The sequence below is a fragment of the Sceloporus occidentalis genome, unplaced genomic scaffold (assembly GCF_023333645.1).
Source record: "Sceloporus occidentalis isolate IW3139 unplaced genomic scaffold, rSceOcc1.0.p SCAF_2, whole genome shotgun sequence".
In the NCBI taxonomy this organism is placed as follows: Eukaryota; Metazoa; Chordata; class Lepidosauria; order Squamata; family Phrynosomatidae; genus Sceloporus; species Sceloporus occidentalis.
Window position 1 is genome coordinate 78,122,543 of NW_028316982.1, and position 16,989 is coordinate 78,139,531.

The window sequence follows — 16,989 nt, forward strand, 5'->3', positions numbered from 1 at the left end:
GCTATCGGGCCTGAAGAGGAAGAGCCCTCCCCTCCCTCTTTCCAACTGTCATCTTCTGGCCTGGGAGTGAAAGGACAGGCCGAATGCCATCGGGCCCGGCCTCCAGTCCATCTGCCTTGGTCCAGGCCTCAGAGGGAGAGAAGAATGCCGGACCTGCTCCCCTCCCCCCCACCATTCCCTTCTCCTTTTGTGTCGTGTCTTTTTTGATTGTAAGCCTGAGGGCAGGGAACTGTCTATTATCCCCTCTGTTGTAAGCCACCCGGATTCCCAGTGATTGGGTGGCATATAAATAAATAAATCCTATTATTACCTGGAACATCATAAGTTGGGTAAAACTGGTTGGGGATAATTCTGAATGAACAATATGGCTGGAGAGGAAAAGACTAAGTAGTCACTCTCTAATGCTGTTCCAGTGGTTAAACTTGGAACCTACTTAACTAACCCACATGTTTACTATTTAATTTAGATTTAATCTCATATTTTCTATGAACTTTGAAACTTTAGTAACCTTACATCCATTTACGAAGCAGTAGGCCCCACTGAACTCAATGGGACTTTTAAGTAGACCATTATAGAAATGCATTGCTATGTTCCCAGCACATAACCCAATACCTATCTGGAGTTGTAGGTGTCACCGTGGTTGATGATGGTCTTGATGATGTTGGTGTTATGGTAAATAGTTTTTAAAATAAAACCAAGGAGGTTTATTATTAAATTCAGGTTTTTCCAAGTATATACAGTATATAAACCCTCTAACTCAGGTTGTATAAAGTAACATTCAACACAAGTACAGATTTTTTTTTATTTTAAATACATTTCTCTTAAGTAATAACAAGATGAATATTGCATAATCTGGATATTAGCCCTTTCCATTAATCTCCAGACTGCATGAATGCCTCTATCAGATACATGCTGTTAAAGGAGTCTTCTCCATGTAGAACAAATCTGATCTTTTCTCTCATATGCATTTTAATTTTCATTTGGTAAAATCAATGCTGAGATCCAACATCATAGATGCAGTCACAACTCCCTCTATCTATCTGAACCACCAGCAGATATACCTAATGATGAAAATCTGTTCTATTTGCCATTGGGGCACAGCAGGAGGACCTTTCTAGCTCCTCCCTGGCAACAATCTGTGGTGTCACAACCAGAAGCAGGAACCTGTGACAACTCCACAGATTGCTGGGGGCCTGGGGCCTGGAAATGTCATCCTGCTGCATTCTGATCACTACCAGAACAGAGCTCTGTTGCTCAATATGGCTGCTGGCTGTTAAAGCAGCCTGGGAAGAAACATTTATGAATGTGGCGATAGTGCCACAATCAGGAATACAGAGTATGGAGCAGTCATGGATCTGTTACTCTAGGCTATAAATCCATAACTGAAATATTGGGGAAGGGGGTGGTTGGGCCAGAAGAAGTTACTTATTTTAGTCTGTTTAGTAAAATATATTTAACTAAGTAGCTGATACAGGATATTGGCAGCTATTTAAACTGTGCAATAATTCAGTGGATGTTATATATCTACCTGGCAAAATCCAGAACTATAGGAGAACATTTGCAGGGGAATAGTTCATGAAGAAAAAGGATGGGCAACGTTAGGTACTGCATGCAGCCTCCTCTTGCTATTCTGGAAAGAGTAGATGGGGATTCCTGTCTATGCAGATGCAGCTGAGAAGATGAGGTGTTCTTTGTGAATGTAAGCAAGAACAAATAATTTTACTATGTTTTTCCTTGCCCCAAGAAAGTAATCAAAAATTGCAGTTTTGGGAGACTATTCCCATTTCAGGACTGATTAATGCAAAACAAAATGTGCATAGGTTTTTTTTGTATAGAAAGCACAATTTACTAAGGATTAGCCCACATTGAACTCAATGGGACTTTCTTTTAAATAGACTATTATAGAAATGTATTGCTAAGTTCCAAGCATATCGCCCAAAATGACTTACCTGGAGTTGTAGGTGTCACTGTGGTTGATGATGGGCTTGACGATGCTGGTGTTATAGTAGAATGATAATTTTTAAAAATAAAACAGGGAGGTTATTATTAAACTCAGGTTTTTTGCAGTATATAAAATATATAGGTGTGGTATAGACCGTGCAAATGCGCTGTGCTGGCCCTGATTTTAGGGTTAGGGACCGCGCAGCAACTGCACGGTCCCTAACCCTAGCACGGCATGGTGTTGTAACAATGGCGGCATCCCATGTACATGGGAGCCACCATTGTTACGTAAGTGTCGCATGGCATCTGAAAGTCACAGTGCGTCGCCAGTTGCGCACTCATTACATTGGTGCTGCAGTGCAAAAAGAACCTGGTTTTTCTGGGTTCTTTTTCCTCCAGAGGGAAGCCATGCAGTTTGGTGGCTGCGGCTTCCCTCCAGAGGAAATTAGGCCTCTAGGAGGCCACCTTTTTCGGGCGGTCTGTCCCGCACCATAAATACTCTAACTCAGGTTGGATAAAAATAGCATTCAGCACAAGTACAGAATTTATTTTTATTTTTTAAAAGACATTTCTCTTAAGAATGACATGATAATATTGTATAATCTGGATATGAGTCCTTTACATTAATCTCAAGACTGCATGAATGCCTCTATCAGATAAATGCCATCAAAATAATCCTCTCCACATAGAACAAATCTGATCCTTTCTTCCATAAGCATTTGAATTTTCATTTGGTAAAATTAATGCTGAGATCCTATATCATAGATGCAGTCATGTCTACTGATCTGATTCCCTCGATCTACCTAACCATCAGCAGATATACTGATTGATGAAAAGCTGTTCTGCTTGCCATTGGGGCACAGCAGGAGGACATTTCCAGCCTGCTCACCTCCCGCAGTAGTTTGTAGTGTGACAACCAGAAGCAAGAAAATGTGACAGCTACTCTTATTTCAGAGATTGCCTGGGAGACGGGGCCTGGAAGTGCATCCTGCTGCTGCATCCTGACTGCCAACAAAACAGAGCTCCATTGGTCAGTGTGGCTGCTGGGGAGGGGCATTTACAAATGTGGCGATAATGTTACGTGTTAGGGTTCTGGAGAGTGTGGATACTGCATGCTCCGGAACCCTAAAATTGGCCCCAGGCCGCTGCAAAGCAGTGGTCTGTACTGGGCCTAAGTAGCTGATACAGTTTACTGGCAACTATTTAAACTGCGTAATAATTCAGTGGATGTTAGATATCATCCTGGCAAAATTCAGAAGTATCAGAGAATTTTTTCAGGGGCAGTGTTCATACAGAAAAAGAATGGGCAACATGAGCTACTGCATTCAGTTTCCCCTTCGTATTCTGCAATGAACAAGATGAAGATTCCTGTGTGTGCAGATGTAAAGATGAGGCATTCTGTGTGAATGAAGGCAAGAACAAATAATTTTATCACTTATAATAAGTCATCAAAAATTGCAATTTTGGCAGACTATTCCCATTTCAGAACTGGTTTGTGCCAAACAAAATGTATACGGGCACCTTTTTTGGTTCAGAAAACATCAGTTTCCTCAACATAAAATAATTTTTTTGCACATTTCTATGCAGAAAATGCAATCTGAATTGCAACCTCATGTGCATTTTTCATACAGGATAAGTCCCAATCTGTAAAGATTTTTGCTGGTCTTGGATTCGGCTTATTAGGATTCTGTCCCTTTAGGAAAGAGAATTATGAACATTTCCCAAATATTTTAATGTTTTCTTTCTACTTCTAGTGGGTATTGCCACCCTCAGTTTGATTATACAAAATGTTCAGTAACCTGCATTGCACAAATGATGTGTACAGATTGCAGTGTACAAGGGAAGAATGCTTACAACAAACAACAACAACAACAGCAGGGCAGTAAGAAACAGAATATTCTGATGTCCTCAAAAATGGTAATAAAGCATAAATTATAACTCACATGTCAGGTTAGGTGGTGTCAGTCCAGAATCTGTAATGGAGATAGAAAGAAGCTCAAATACTTCAAAGAATTGCTTGACTATTTGTGAATTGAAAAGTCACCCTCCTTTCTCTCTTTTCTCAAATATAAAAATGGAATATTCTCTGCTGCTGTTGAACCTCCAGACCATCCTACACTTCGCACTTCAAAAGAAAGCTTGTGATAAGCCAAATCAAGTAAGACTGCAAGGCTGCCACTGCTGTAATTGTCGAAACTCAGTGTTGCAGTAGTGGCAAAGGATAGGGAATGAGATTTCCCCACCCTCCCACTGAATGTCATCTTTCAGTCAAGTTCAGCAAAACAGCCGTATTAGCAACAAATAGTAACTCTAACATGTAAGTTGACTTGAGGGTTGCAAGTAAGACAACTTTTTTGACATTCTGAACTTGGTTATTCCCCAATTGTTCTCATGGAGGCATACTTTGGAGAAGACTGCAAGAAGGTGAGAGTTTCACATTACACAATTGCATCATTCCGATTCTACATTTAGATCGCATTCCCACTATGATTTACTTCGAATTGCAAATCGTGTTAAATGTCCATCATCCTCACTTCTCGCTGGTTTCAACTCGATTCTGATACGATAGAGTTCCGTGAAAGTGAAGTAAACGCAGAAAACTCACTTTTATTTGATAGCACTTTTCAAGAGGTTCTTTTGAGAAGAACCGAATCACAAGTGTGCTCAACAAGTGGGAAGGACCTTCAGATCAGAATCCCATTTCACTGGAGGGATTGGCAAGGGGTGTCGCCCATCCAGCATTTGACTGCTTGAAATCTGCCACTTTTTTTTAGCACTGCCCTTTGTAAGTGAGGTGAATTTTTAATTTTCCATCTTTACACTGATCGATTCCTTCTAAATCTGGCCATGATCGTTTCTCCACTGTAAGAGGTTAAATGTATTTTTTGCTTTTCTTTTGAAGGGGGATCTGTTGTGTGGGTATTTTTTTTAAAATAATTTTTTGAATTGGAAATGTGATTTCTCATTATCCTGTAGAAGAACTAAAGTGAGGGGTTACCTATCATGGCCATGCGGCTACAAGGCTAGAAAGTGAATGGAAATAAAGAAAGTTGATGGGGGGGGGGGGGAGCACCACAAAGTATCCTCATGTAGCTGGCTGTGTTGCCAACATTATGCTTGGCCATGTCACCAACGATGCAGTGATGCGATCAGCTTGATTGGCATTTAAAAGGGGGGGGGCATTGCAGCACAAATATAAGTGGGGTGCAAAAGACAAACAAACCCTGAATCCAAAAGATCCTCTTTCATGGTAGGAATGATGCCACAGTGGAATTGAATCAACGATCTGGATCAAAACCTCATTACAAAACAGTTTAAATGGTAAGTGAGAATGAGCCCTTAGTGTTATTGCAACTTCCAATGGCAGTCTGGAGTTTGCATTTTGAGAAGGCACTAGAGCTCCCTGGCTAAGGATTCCAAATGCTCCCTCCATAAACTGCAAGTCCCAGGACTCCATTGGATGTTGACATAGCTGTAAAACGGCAATCGTAGTGCTATAATTGTGTAGTGTGGAAGAGCCTTGAAAGTGAACATCTGCATTAATTTTCCTGTCTGGAAGCTGGAAAACTCTTATTCAGGGATTTTCCCAATGGGATGACCTACTTATTTAGAAAGGAATCAGATTTTGTTTACTAACTGAAATGTTGAATCTTATTTAGTAATACAGTCAGCCCTCCGCATTTGTGGATTTGACTTTTGAAAATTTTGATTATTTGAGGATTTGATTAATATGTGTTCTCTAGGAATGTTTAGGTCCTCCAACATCACTCTGCCTGACATTGACCACAGAGTCACACAAGACCTGGAGATTCCTGGAGAAAACACTTCTCTAGTCACTTGTAAGGCCTTCAGGTTGATTCTATGATCAGTTTCCAGCAGTTGCTGACCATTGATTAGCAATTGGAAGACCTAAAGATTCCTAGAAACATTTTCCCTCAGGTTAAAAAAATGTGTGGCTTTTTTTATTTGCGGGTTTTCTACTTTTACAGGGATCCTACACCCCATAACTCCAATTAATGTATAGGGCTGACTATATACCATCTTTAACCTTCATTTAAGATGAATGACATCAGGGATAAGACATATCAGGATATATCATGGCTGGAAAGCTGTGAACAACCCTGAGGTGACTGGAGTGAAGTTTTCCCCAATCCTAGCCAGTCTGGTCAATGGTGAGAGAAGATGCGATCAATAACTTTAACCTGGGGAGGGCTACAAGTTCCCACTACAAATATAAATGCAGTTATAAGTGCATCCTTCTGAATAAGCCAAATCCCAATGAGATGGGAAGGAACATGGGAAGCGGGGAATTTCCATAAGAAGGCCAATGAGGAATTTCATAGTGCCAAAGAACAACAGGTACCTGAGCATATAACACCAGCGTGCTTGTAGTCCCCACATGTGGCAGGCCGATCCTCATGAGGACAGTACAACAAATCACTGTCCCATATAGAGCAATCTACTTTTGTCATCAAAGGGCCACCCTTTCCTTCTCCAAAAAGGCCATTGGTCACAGCAGCAAGAGCATGGCCACAACCAAGTTGCTGGCAAATGACCTCAGCATCATTTATGTCCCATCCTTCACTGCAGACCACAGTTCTCCAGCTTGCAAAGTAAGTGATTTCCACGCGACCAGCACACTGATTTGGGCCATCCTCCAGCTGAAAAGACAGGACTTTGAGGGAGGGGGAAGAGATGATAAAACTATTTCCACAAAATAGCATTGCAAACATATATGTTATCATTTTAACACTTTTATTAAAAAATTTAAAAACCACAATTTACAAGTAGGACTGACTTCCTGTTAGTCATTTACAATATCTTAAGTTAGACATAAGACCTCATAACTACTTCTGTGTTCATTTTCAATCATGGCAGCATTGCCTCCACTGCACAAGATTCAGCTGTTCAGAGAAACAGATGTCTGTGCTGCTTCTCAGCAGGGAACTGCAGAATGATGTGATCAGTCCCTCCCACCACCAAGCATTGCTATAGGGAGCAGAACCAGGGACCCCTGTGGAGACTCATCACAAATCTCCATCATAGCATTGTCCATTGGAAGGAAGGAGCTGGTCATGCCAGTCTGCAGTATTGCACTTGGCGGCAGCATAGGCCCCCATTGCTCTGGATGGCTGACTGGCTTTTAAGGTGGGTTTCAGGGGGTGGATGAGAGGTTAAAACATAGCTACAACACTGGGCTATAAGTCTGAGGCTGGACCTTTGCCATAGTAGCCAAGATCCTCTTGAATGCTGGGTGGGGGGGCATAAAGGTCTACAAGAATATTTATGTGGAGTTTCAGGAGATGATAGCTGCATTAAGGCAGTGGACTTTGAGGGAGATCTCCCAGCTCCCCTGGCTAATCCACAATCATTAGAGTCCAGGGATAGGACTATGCCAAAGTGAGTTCCACCTGCCATTGTGTAACTCAGGAAAAACAATTGGACAAGGAGGTACTTAATACCTCTTTGCACAAGGGGATAAGACCAACGTATGCTTGTGTAGTCCCTGGTACTGCAAGCCTAAATCACCAGGATTATTCCGTCCCATCTCTATGAATGTAAAAAGCTCTTTATACTGTGATGTTTGTAGCTTGATGGTTTGATGACTGTTTAAGTTTGAATTTACAAATTTTCTAAAATTACGAGAGCTCAGAATAATTTGATCACATTGCAACCATTTTATAAATATGCACAATTTAAAAATGTCAGGTTTAAAATACAACTTTGTGATATGAATCAGAGGAAAAAGCATTGATCTGAAAAGGTAAAGCAGTTTAAATAAGATATCAAGACCAATGTTTGCATTCAAAAGGTTTCATGCAAAACACTTTATTTAGATTCTCTAAGTTGTTTAAATTGCTACTTCATGTTAAATTAAATTAAGGTCAATTAATTATTTAAAAGGAAATACCCTAAAACATGGGAAGGACTCACCATCTCCTTCAGTTCCAACTGGAAGAAATTTTAAAAAGTGATGGTTAACATCTGTAATCCATGTTTACTCAAAATAATCCCTTTCTTCACCAAAATTCAGTTCAGCAACAGTTTTAGAATATATTAACAGCTAAATTACATAAAACTAAACCATCCAAAAGTGATATAAACCAGCCAGAGAGCTACAAGAGAAAGAACCAAGGCAAACCTAGAAATTGATAGGTTGTTCACATTTTAGAACTTGGCTTTGTACACTTGCTTTTTAACAATAAAATTAATTGAAATGGATTTGTGTGGTAGTGTAAAGTCATTGCTAAGTTGTCCAGATACAACCCTGATTATAATCTCTAAAACACCCAAATCATAATAGCTTTTTAAAAAAGACAATATACTGACAAGTCATTTGTAATAGCAATTTCCTCTCCCATAGAGGAATTGGGTGGAATTTTTCCTCCCTGTACATGCTGTGATCCACTGAAAGTAGAATCATTTCCACTTTGTAGAAGGATGAAATGCCCAGATTTTAATTCTTCTAGTAAAATTATTAAAAGATTTCAGGGCATGGATTCTTCTAGGGCAGAAGTGGACAATGTCGCTTGATAACAGGGCCTGACATGTCCTCTGCCAGAGGTGGAGGGGTTCACCTTTTTCCATATCCCTCACATCCCAAATTAAAGTTGCTTCTGGTTTGAATGTGTCATGGGATGGGGGAGCTAAAATAGCTCAGTGGAAAATCTGGGGATTGGCCACCATGAGCCCAAGAATACTTGGAAGGGCTTTTAAAAATGATGGAAAAGCTGGCAGTTGCTGTTGGAGATTATCTCCATTGGTACGACTGAAAGTTTCCTTCTTGTTACAAACTGTAGAATTTCTGAGGGTATGTGGAGACAATTTTAATCAGAATCACAAGATAGAGAGGAGTGCTTAAATTTACATTTTTGGAATAAAGCTCTCTGAATTTTTCAGCCAGCACTGGTCATCTTGGCTGGAAGAATCTGAGAGACTTGGTACTGCCTAGTCTCCTCCAAGGACACTTGAAAAGAGATTAAATCAATGCAAGACTAAAGAAAGGATTAATAGATATAAATGGAAGACTTACTTGGTTTAGAGATTTCAGCTGTTAAGAAAGAAATTACAATAACAAAACGTAAGAATATGGCAACTGTAATGGAATACTAGTCTATATCTTTTTGAGGGGGATGGGCTACTTTGTTCTTTGAAAATTCTCCTACTTTCTACCATTCAAGAGATGAAAACATGGGACACATGTGGTCAACTGTTATCAGGCTGCTTAAGACGGAAAAGGTTGTTCATGAGGAAGAACATACAAGCTCTGAAATTCTACCAAGAAAACTCCATGATGTTTGCCTTTGGGTCACCATGAATTAGAAATGACTTGAAGGCACACAGCAATAATACAAGTTAGCAATAGCAAATACATTTCTATACCACTTATCCATGCACTTAAGCACTCCCTAAGTGGTTTACAATGAGTAAGCTAATTGCCCACAACAAGCTGTGTACTCATTTTAGTAACAACAGAAGAATGCCAGGTTGAATCAACCATGAGCCCCTAGCTGGTATTGAACCCACAACCTTGCGACTGTGAATGAGTGGCTACAGTACTGGCACAAAATTGGGATAGTTGGAGGTTATGCATCTTAGGCCTGGTCCAGATGGGCCTATAGGGCGCCCTTGTCACATGCTAGAAGTTGGCCGAGGGCACTCCTCCCACACGTGCCTCAACCCTAACACATGACGAGGGCGTAACAATGGGGGACACCCTGTACAGATGGGCGGCGCCATTTTGACGTGACAGATGGCTAGTGTCCGCATGTTGCAGCACCATAATGATGTTGTGAGTGTATCATTGGCACACTGTGGCATCATAATGGCGCCGCAAGAAGAACCCACTTTTTGTGGGGTTTTTTTGCTCTGTGAGGAAGCCGCACGGTTTGTCTGCTGTGGCTTCTTCGCAGAGCAAATCAGGGTGTGAGCAGACCGCCCTTTTGGGGCGGTCTGTACCCTGCCTTAGTTTTCAGAGTAACATTTAAATCCTTTACTGGAATAGGCTTTTTTCATTGTCTGCTTTATAACAAATGAAATTGGAGTCAAGTATGTGAATGCTATTGGTAGTCTCCATTAGAACGAACCCATTGGAAGAATGCAAAATCATGCTTGTGCTAAGTTCTTCTCAATAACCAGAATGCACTTCTGGAGCGAGACATCCAAATTAAACTTTAATAATACTTAAATAATTCTTCACTCAAGTGTTATGCTGCAAAATAATTTCAGTAAGAACACAAAAGAAATGTTCTTTCATGACATAAAAAGCAGGGTTATTGTTTCCTCCTTCAACAGTTTGATCCACTGCAATCACCAAAGAGGTCAGAACATGTGAGGAGCTCTCAAGGAACTGTGATCTTCACTGGAGACAGGCAGACTAATTGTAGAACCTTCCCATTTGAATCTCCTTCCCTACATGATTATAGTTGCCTAAATAAATACCCAAAGGGCAAGGGAATGCAGAATAATAAAGGGATGGATAGAGTCAGTAAACAACGATGTGTCTGAACTAGAAGGTACTTGGCAAGATAATACAGATGCTTTATCAAACTAGCCAAGGATAATAATTTGATCACCTGTACCAGGAAGAAGAATTTCTTAACTGGTATGAAGGTGAGATGAAGTGGATGTCTGTCAACATCAAAATAAATACCTTGCAGGGTTGATTCAAGTATTCTGTGATAAGCAATGTTTCTTTTTGTACTATAATGTACAGAATAGCATATAGGGTAAACAGAGCTTGACAAAAATTCCTAGAATACTCATACCATTCCTTTACAGCGGCCATGCCATCTGAGGAATTCTGAAAATTGTAGTCCAGAAAGCAACTTTGCCGGGCTTTTGTAGTAAGTTGCTCAAAGGTACCTGGTGATTTCCATATCAAAGGGCAGTGAATCCATTCTGAGTTTTAGTTCAGACTTTAAAGAAGCTATTCAAAGTGCTAAACGTATTTGCAGGAAGGGATCAGAATCTCCTTTAAAATGTGTACTAAAAGAGAGACCAGATGCCTCACTGACAGGGAAGTCATGAGCCAGTACTGAAGCCTCCACTTGGTCAGTGATCCCCTTTCTCCCTCCAAAGGGAAGAGGAGTTCCAGGACAGCTGCAGTGCTTGAGAAAATCAGGACCTACCTTCGCAGAGAATGGTGGCATCCTGTTGATGACTGCAGTTATGTACACCCCATCCAAAGTTCTTGCACTCCCACAGGTAGGCTTCATCCCCCTCACACTGGACATCATCTAGGAGGATTCTTCCTGAGCCCTGACCAAACCGAGGCCAAGGCACTACTGCCACAGCATTCCCACATCCAAGCTGCCTGCAGACAACCTGTGCGTTCTTGAGATCCCAGTTGTTGCCACAAACGGTTCCCCAGGCACCTTCATAATAAATTTCCACACGCCCCTCACAGTAGTTGTAGGTGTCAGCTAGTCTCAGGGACAGTCCTGTGGAAGACAAAAAGCAAATAGATCAATGTGGTTTTAACCTGACTAAGCTCAAGAATGAACTTCTATGTTTATTCCCACAAACTCATAGAACATGTGAACTCTTGGAAGACGAAACTTTGCTTGGCAATTATTTAAGGCTATCCATGTTTTAAATTTAAATGTGCAGCCCTCCAGATGCTGTTGGACTGAAATTTCCATCATCTGTCGACTGCACGGGTAATTTGGGCAAAGATGGTTGGGGATAATTCTGAATGAAGAAGATAGCTGGAGGTGAATGGATTAAGCAGCCTCTCTCCAATACTGTTCCAGTAGTTATACATGACTCCTACTTAACTGAGGGGCTCAACAGACCACCCCTTTGGAGTGGCCTGTAGCCACCCCTTTCCTCGCCGGATCTGGGCGACTACATGCTGCAGCCCTGATCTGGCCTTTCCATGGCACAAAAAGAAAAAAAACAGTTCCTTTTTGCACTGCGGAATGGGTGCGTAACAGCTGTGCTGGCACCTTTTTCCTACTTCTTTGGCACAGCACATGTAAATGCTGTGCCGAAAACATGCCGTGAAACTGCCTGCTATCTGGTCAGGTGGGCAGTTTGGGGGTGGAGTCAGGGTTGCTAGTCTGTGGTCACCACAGCCACACTCTGCCCTTACGCTGGCTCTTTATGTTGGTCTGTAGAGGCTTTAAGTCATACCCATCTGTGTACTATATTTAATTTAAATTCAATCCCTTCTTCTCTCTGAATTTAGAAATCTTAGGCCTGTTCTGGATGGGTGCTATAGGGCACTGTCATGACGTGCAAGGGGTGGCACTTCCAGATGCCCCTTGCCCCTCGTACAGATGGGCACTGCCATTTTGATGTGATGGGTGCCTAGCATCCGGACGTCCCAGCATCATTGTGACGCTGCAAGAAGAACCCACTTTTTGTGGGTTCTTTTTGCTCCGTGAGGAGGTCCTGCGATCTGGAGGCTGTAGCTTCTCCGCGGAGCAAACCAGGGCGCCAGGAGACTGTTCTTTTGGGGCAGGCTGTCCCGCGCCTTCATAATCTTACACACATTTACTAAAGGGTAGGCCCCACTGAACTCAATGGGATTTACTTGTGTATAGACCAGTGGTTCCCATATTTTGGTCCTCTAGCTGTTTTGGACTTCAGTTCCTAGAAGCCTCAGCCACTTTGGCCAATGGTTAGGGATTCAAAAACACTTGGAAGACCAGAGTTTGGGAATCACTGATATAGATCATTACAGTAATGTATTGCTACATTCCCAGCATGTGGCCCAAAATGGCATACCTGGAGTTGTAGGTGTCACTGTGGTTGATGATGGTCTTAATGATGCTGTTGGTATAGTAGAATGATAATTTTTCAAAACAAAATCAAGGAAGTTATTATTAAATTGAAGTTTTTCCACATACATAATATATTTAAATCCCCTGATGTCCTCACAGAGGACAACTATCCTGCATATAAAAAGTCATTTTCTATGCAGAAAATACAATTTGAAATGCAAGCTCATGTGCATTGTTCATACAGAATCAGTCTTAATTGGTAAAGATTTTTGCCAGTTTGGGATTCTCCTTATTTGGTTTCTGTCCTCTCAGGAAAGAGAATTATGACAATTTCCCAAATATTTTAAAATTTTCTTTCTACCTTTAGTGGGTACTCAGTTTGATTATACAAAATGCTCAGCAACCTGGATTACACAGCTGATGTTCAACAATAACAGTGTACAGGGAAAGAGTGTTTTCAACAAACAACAACAACAGAACAATTACCCTATTCTGATGTCCTCAAAAATTGTGATAAAACATAAATTATAACTTACATGTCAGGGTAGGTGGTGTCAGTCCAGAATCTGTGAATGGAGACAGGAAGAAGTTCAAATATTTCCAGAAATTGCTTGACTATTTGTGAACTGAAAAGTCACTCTCCTTTCTCACTTTTCTCAAACATAAAAATGGAACATTCCCTGCTGCTGTTGAACCATCAAACCATCTCACACTTCACACTTCAAAAGAAAGCTTGTGCTAAGCCAAATCAAGCAAAAGTGTATGGCTGCTGCCACTGTTTCACTGTCAAACCTCAGTAATGCAACAGTGGCAAAGGTCATAGGGGATGGGATCTCCCCACCTTCGTACAGTATGTAATCTTTCAGTGAAGTTCAGCAAAACAGCCTTATTAGCAACAGAGAGCAATTCTAGTGTGTAAACTGACTTGAGGATTGCAGGTAAGAAGACTTTTCTGATGTTCATCTTCTGAAACTGATTATTCTCAAGTTATTCATATGGAGGCATGTTTTGCAAAAGACTGCACCAGAGTCAGAATTTCATATTACACAGTTATAGCATTCTGGTTCTATGTTAAGTGTTATTGCAACCTCCAATGGAAAGCTGGGGTTTGCAGTTTGGAAAAGCACTAGACCTCCCTGGCTAAGAATTGCAAGTGCTCCCTCCATAAATTGCAGATCTCACAATTCCATAGGATGTGGAGATGGCTGTTAAAGGGGAATCACACTGCTTCAGTTACGTAGTGTGGAAGGGCCCTGAAAGCAAGAACCAACAATAATTTTCCTAGCCAGCAGCTGGAAAACTAGTTTAGTCAGAGATCTTTCTAATGGTATGACTTCCATGTGTTTTCCTCAGAACCATTCCTGTGAACCAAAGTAGATATCTTTCTGGGGCCTTGAATTGTACTGACAGCATAGGACAAACGTTGTTCTCTGCTCTCTACAATATCTGATAAACAATATGAATAGTAAAATGTGAGCAGCTATTTCTAAATAAGTAGCAGCCAGAACTGTTTCTAAAAGAACCAGGAAGGATTCAAAACTAATTCAAATCCTAATAGAATATCTATCCAAACTTTGTGAACTCTAGTTCACAATTAACTTTCACATTTTTTTAAAAAGAAATGAATATATGAAAAGAGAGAAGCCCTGATTCTTTGAAAAAGAGTGGATGGAATCCTGTATGACACTTATATATCACATAGTACCGTAACTATGCTGCTACACAATGAATCCTAAGCTGACCCCACATTTGCATTTACCAGCAGGAGCTGCTGTGATTGATGGGGATTTACTCCCTTGTTCCTGAGTAACAAGGTGGAGGGCTGATGGTCCTGGTTTCTCTCATGAGTGATCTCTGGTGTGACAGGCAGAATCAGGGCCCTTGTTGCAATTCCCCCTCACACTGGAAATCATGCGGAGGGAGGGGGAGGTAGCCTACTGCTTTCCAAGTAACAGGGGAACAGATTCCTGTTGATCATGTTGCTTCCTGGTAAGTGCAGATTAGGGGACTTTCACAGTTTCTATGTAACTTCTAAGCACATTTGTAACTCTGATACAGGATTCCTGACATTGTTTGTACTTAAAACAATAACAACAGCCTGCAATATAACCATACCACAAACTGTTCAGGTTGCTACAGATTTAGAAAGGAATCATATCTTTTTTAGTGACTGAAATTTTGAATTAGTTATCTCATTCTTAGATTTCATATAAGATGAATGAAATTAGCTGCAGGAAACATAGCATAAATCATGGCTGTTCCCCTCTTAGGAATCTTGACGTTACAGGACTGACGTTCCACTCAGTCCTCAGACTTTATCACTTGGGGAAAACTGGGGGTTTAAACGGGCATTATCCAGCTATATTCATGTGATCATGGTAAAGATTTTCACATGCGATTGTGATTAAAGATGACTTATCCCAGGAATGACCAGGGAATAACCAGCAACAAATCATTCACAGGATTGCCCTGTGAATGATTCGTTGCTGGTTATTACCAAAATAAGTCATTTTTAATCATGATGCGTGTGAAAAATCTTCACCACGATTGCAGAAATATTGCTGGATAATATCTGTTTAAACCCTTGATTTTCTTCACATGTGATAAACTCTCTAGCCAACATGGCCAACAGTGAGAATTGATAGGATCAATTAACATTGGGAGGGCAGCAAGTTCCCATCCCAAATATAAATGCATTTTTCTAAAGAAAGCAATCCCTATTCAGGCAGGGTAAAGATCATGGGGGAGGGAATTCCCATAAAAAGGTCAATGAGGATTTTTATACTGTGAAAGAGAACAAAAGGTACCTGAGCATATAACACCAGCATGCTTGTAGCTTCCACATGTGGCAGGTCGATACTCGTGAGGACAAGATAACAAATCACTATCCCATATAAAGCAATCTACTTTTGTCATCAATGGGCCACCCTTTCCTTCTCCGAAAAGGCCATTAGTCACAGCAGCAAGAGCGTGGCCACATCCAAGTTGCTGGCATGCAACCTCAGCATCATTTATGTCCCATCCTTCACTGCAAATCACAGTTCGCCAGCTCATAAAGTAAAATACTTCAACACGACCAGCACACTGATTTGGGCCATCCTTCAAGTAGAAAGTCATGTCTTTAAGGGGGGGGGGAGAGAGGAGATGTTAACAGTATTTTAAAAAAATAGCATTGAAGACATCTATATCACCATTTTGACACTGAAAACACATACACATTTTACAAGCAATGACTGGCAAATTATTAGTCAGCAACAACGTCTTAAGTTAGATTTAGGGCCCTATTACTGCTTTGTGTTCTCATTTGCGCTTGTGGCTGTATTGTCTCCCCTGCAATTTCACCACACCTATCAGGTGTGGAGGTGTTATGAAGCAGCTGTGTATTCAAATACTGTAACAAGTTTATTTATGTATGTTATGGTAAGAAGCATACTACAGTTCTCAGAGTACCATAGATGGTAAACAGAACCTGTTAGGGGTTGCATCTGCACTGCAGAAATAATACAGTTTGACACCACTTTAGTGACCATGGCTCAATGCTATGGAATTCTGGGATTCTGTAGTTTTGCAAGATATTTAACCTTCTCTGTCAGAGAGCTCTGCTGCCACAACAAACCAGAAATCCCTGGATTCCAAAGGATGGAGCCATGGCAGCTAATGTGGTATCAAATTGCATTATTTCTGCAATGCAAATGCAGCCAAGTTTTTTAGACTACAACTACCAGAATATCATACTATTCACTGCCAGTGGCCATACAATCTGAGGCATTCTGGGAATTGTAGTCCAGAAAGCAACTTTGACATGTTTTAGTAGTGAGTTGCCCAAAGTCAGCTGGTGAGTCCCACATCAATAGGCAGGATTCAAAGACACAGCCTGTGTTAGTTTGGAAAATCAGGATGCAAAGGGACCTTGTAGCACCTTTGAAACTAATAGAAAGAAAGAAGTTTCATAGATTTCAGTCTGTTTCCTCAGATGCATGTTTGGAGTAAGGAGACCAGAAACAGACTTGTATAAGCTGGGTGTGTGTGTGAGAGCATGTGAACTGAAATTAAAAATCTTTTGGATATGGAGATGAGGTGGCAAGTTCTGTTTTAATGATGGTTGTTAGGCGGCAAATGTAAGAGGAAGGAAGTTGTCTAAAGGCAAGTAACAGATAACCATATGAATGAATATTGGAATGTAGTGTGGGAACCAGAGAGGAGATGGGATGAACTGGTCAAGGGTGCTCCCAAGAGGATGAGGTCTAGATAGTGTTGGAATGTGTATAGTGGGCCAGGAAACCATGATCTCTGTTCAACCCACAGCCGATGATCTGGG

At 41.0% G+C, this 16,989-nt stretch overlaps 1 protein-coding gene across 1 annotated transcript in view; it reads right to left on the reverse strand.

Moving 5' to 3' along the window:
* LOC149318584 (scavenger receptor cysteine-rich domain-containing protein DMBT1-like) overlaps positions 1-15,788 on the reverse strand; it is a 31,147-nt gene extending 15,359 nt beyond the window's left edge. The window contains exons 1-10 of the mRNA XM_089508334.1: positions 15,479-15,788; positions 13,208-13,237; positions 12,676-12,720; positions 11,073-11,384; positions 8,975-8,992; positions 7,876-7,893; positions 6,305-6,616; positions 3,881-3,914; positions 1,943-1,984; positions 616-660 (exon numbers count right to left, since the gene is read on the reverse strand). Coding sequence (XP_089364460.1) covers positions 616-660; positions 1,943-1,984; positions 3,881-3,914; positions 6,305-6,616; positions 7,876-7,893; positions 8,975-8,992; positions 11,073-11,384; positions 12,676-12,720; positions 13,208-13,237; positions 15,479-15,788 — 1,166 coding nt within the window. The remainder of the gene's footprint in view (positions 1-615; positions 661-1,942; positions 1,985-3,880; positions 3,915-6,304; positions 6,617-7,875; positions 7,894-8,974; positions 8,993-11,072; positions 11,385-12,675; positions 12,721-13,207; positions 13,238-15,478) is intronic.
* Between the last annotated feature and the right edge of the window lie 1,201 nt (positions 15,789-16,989).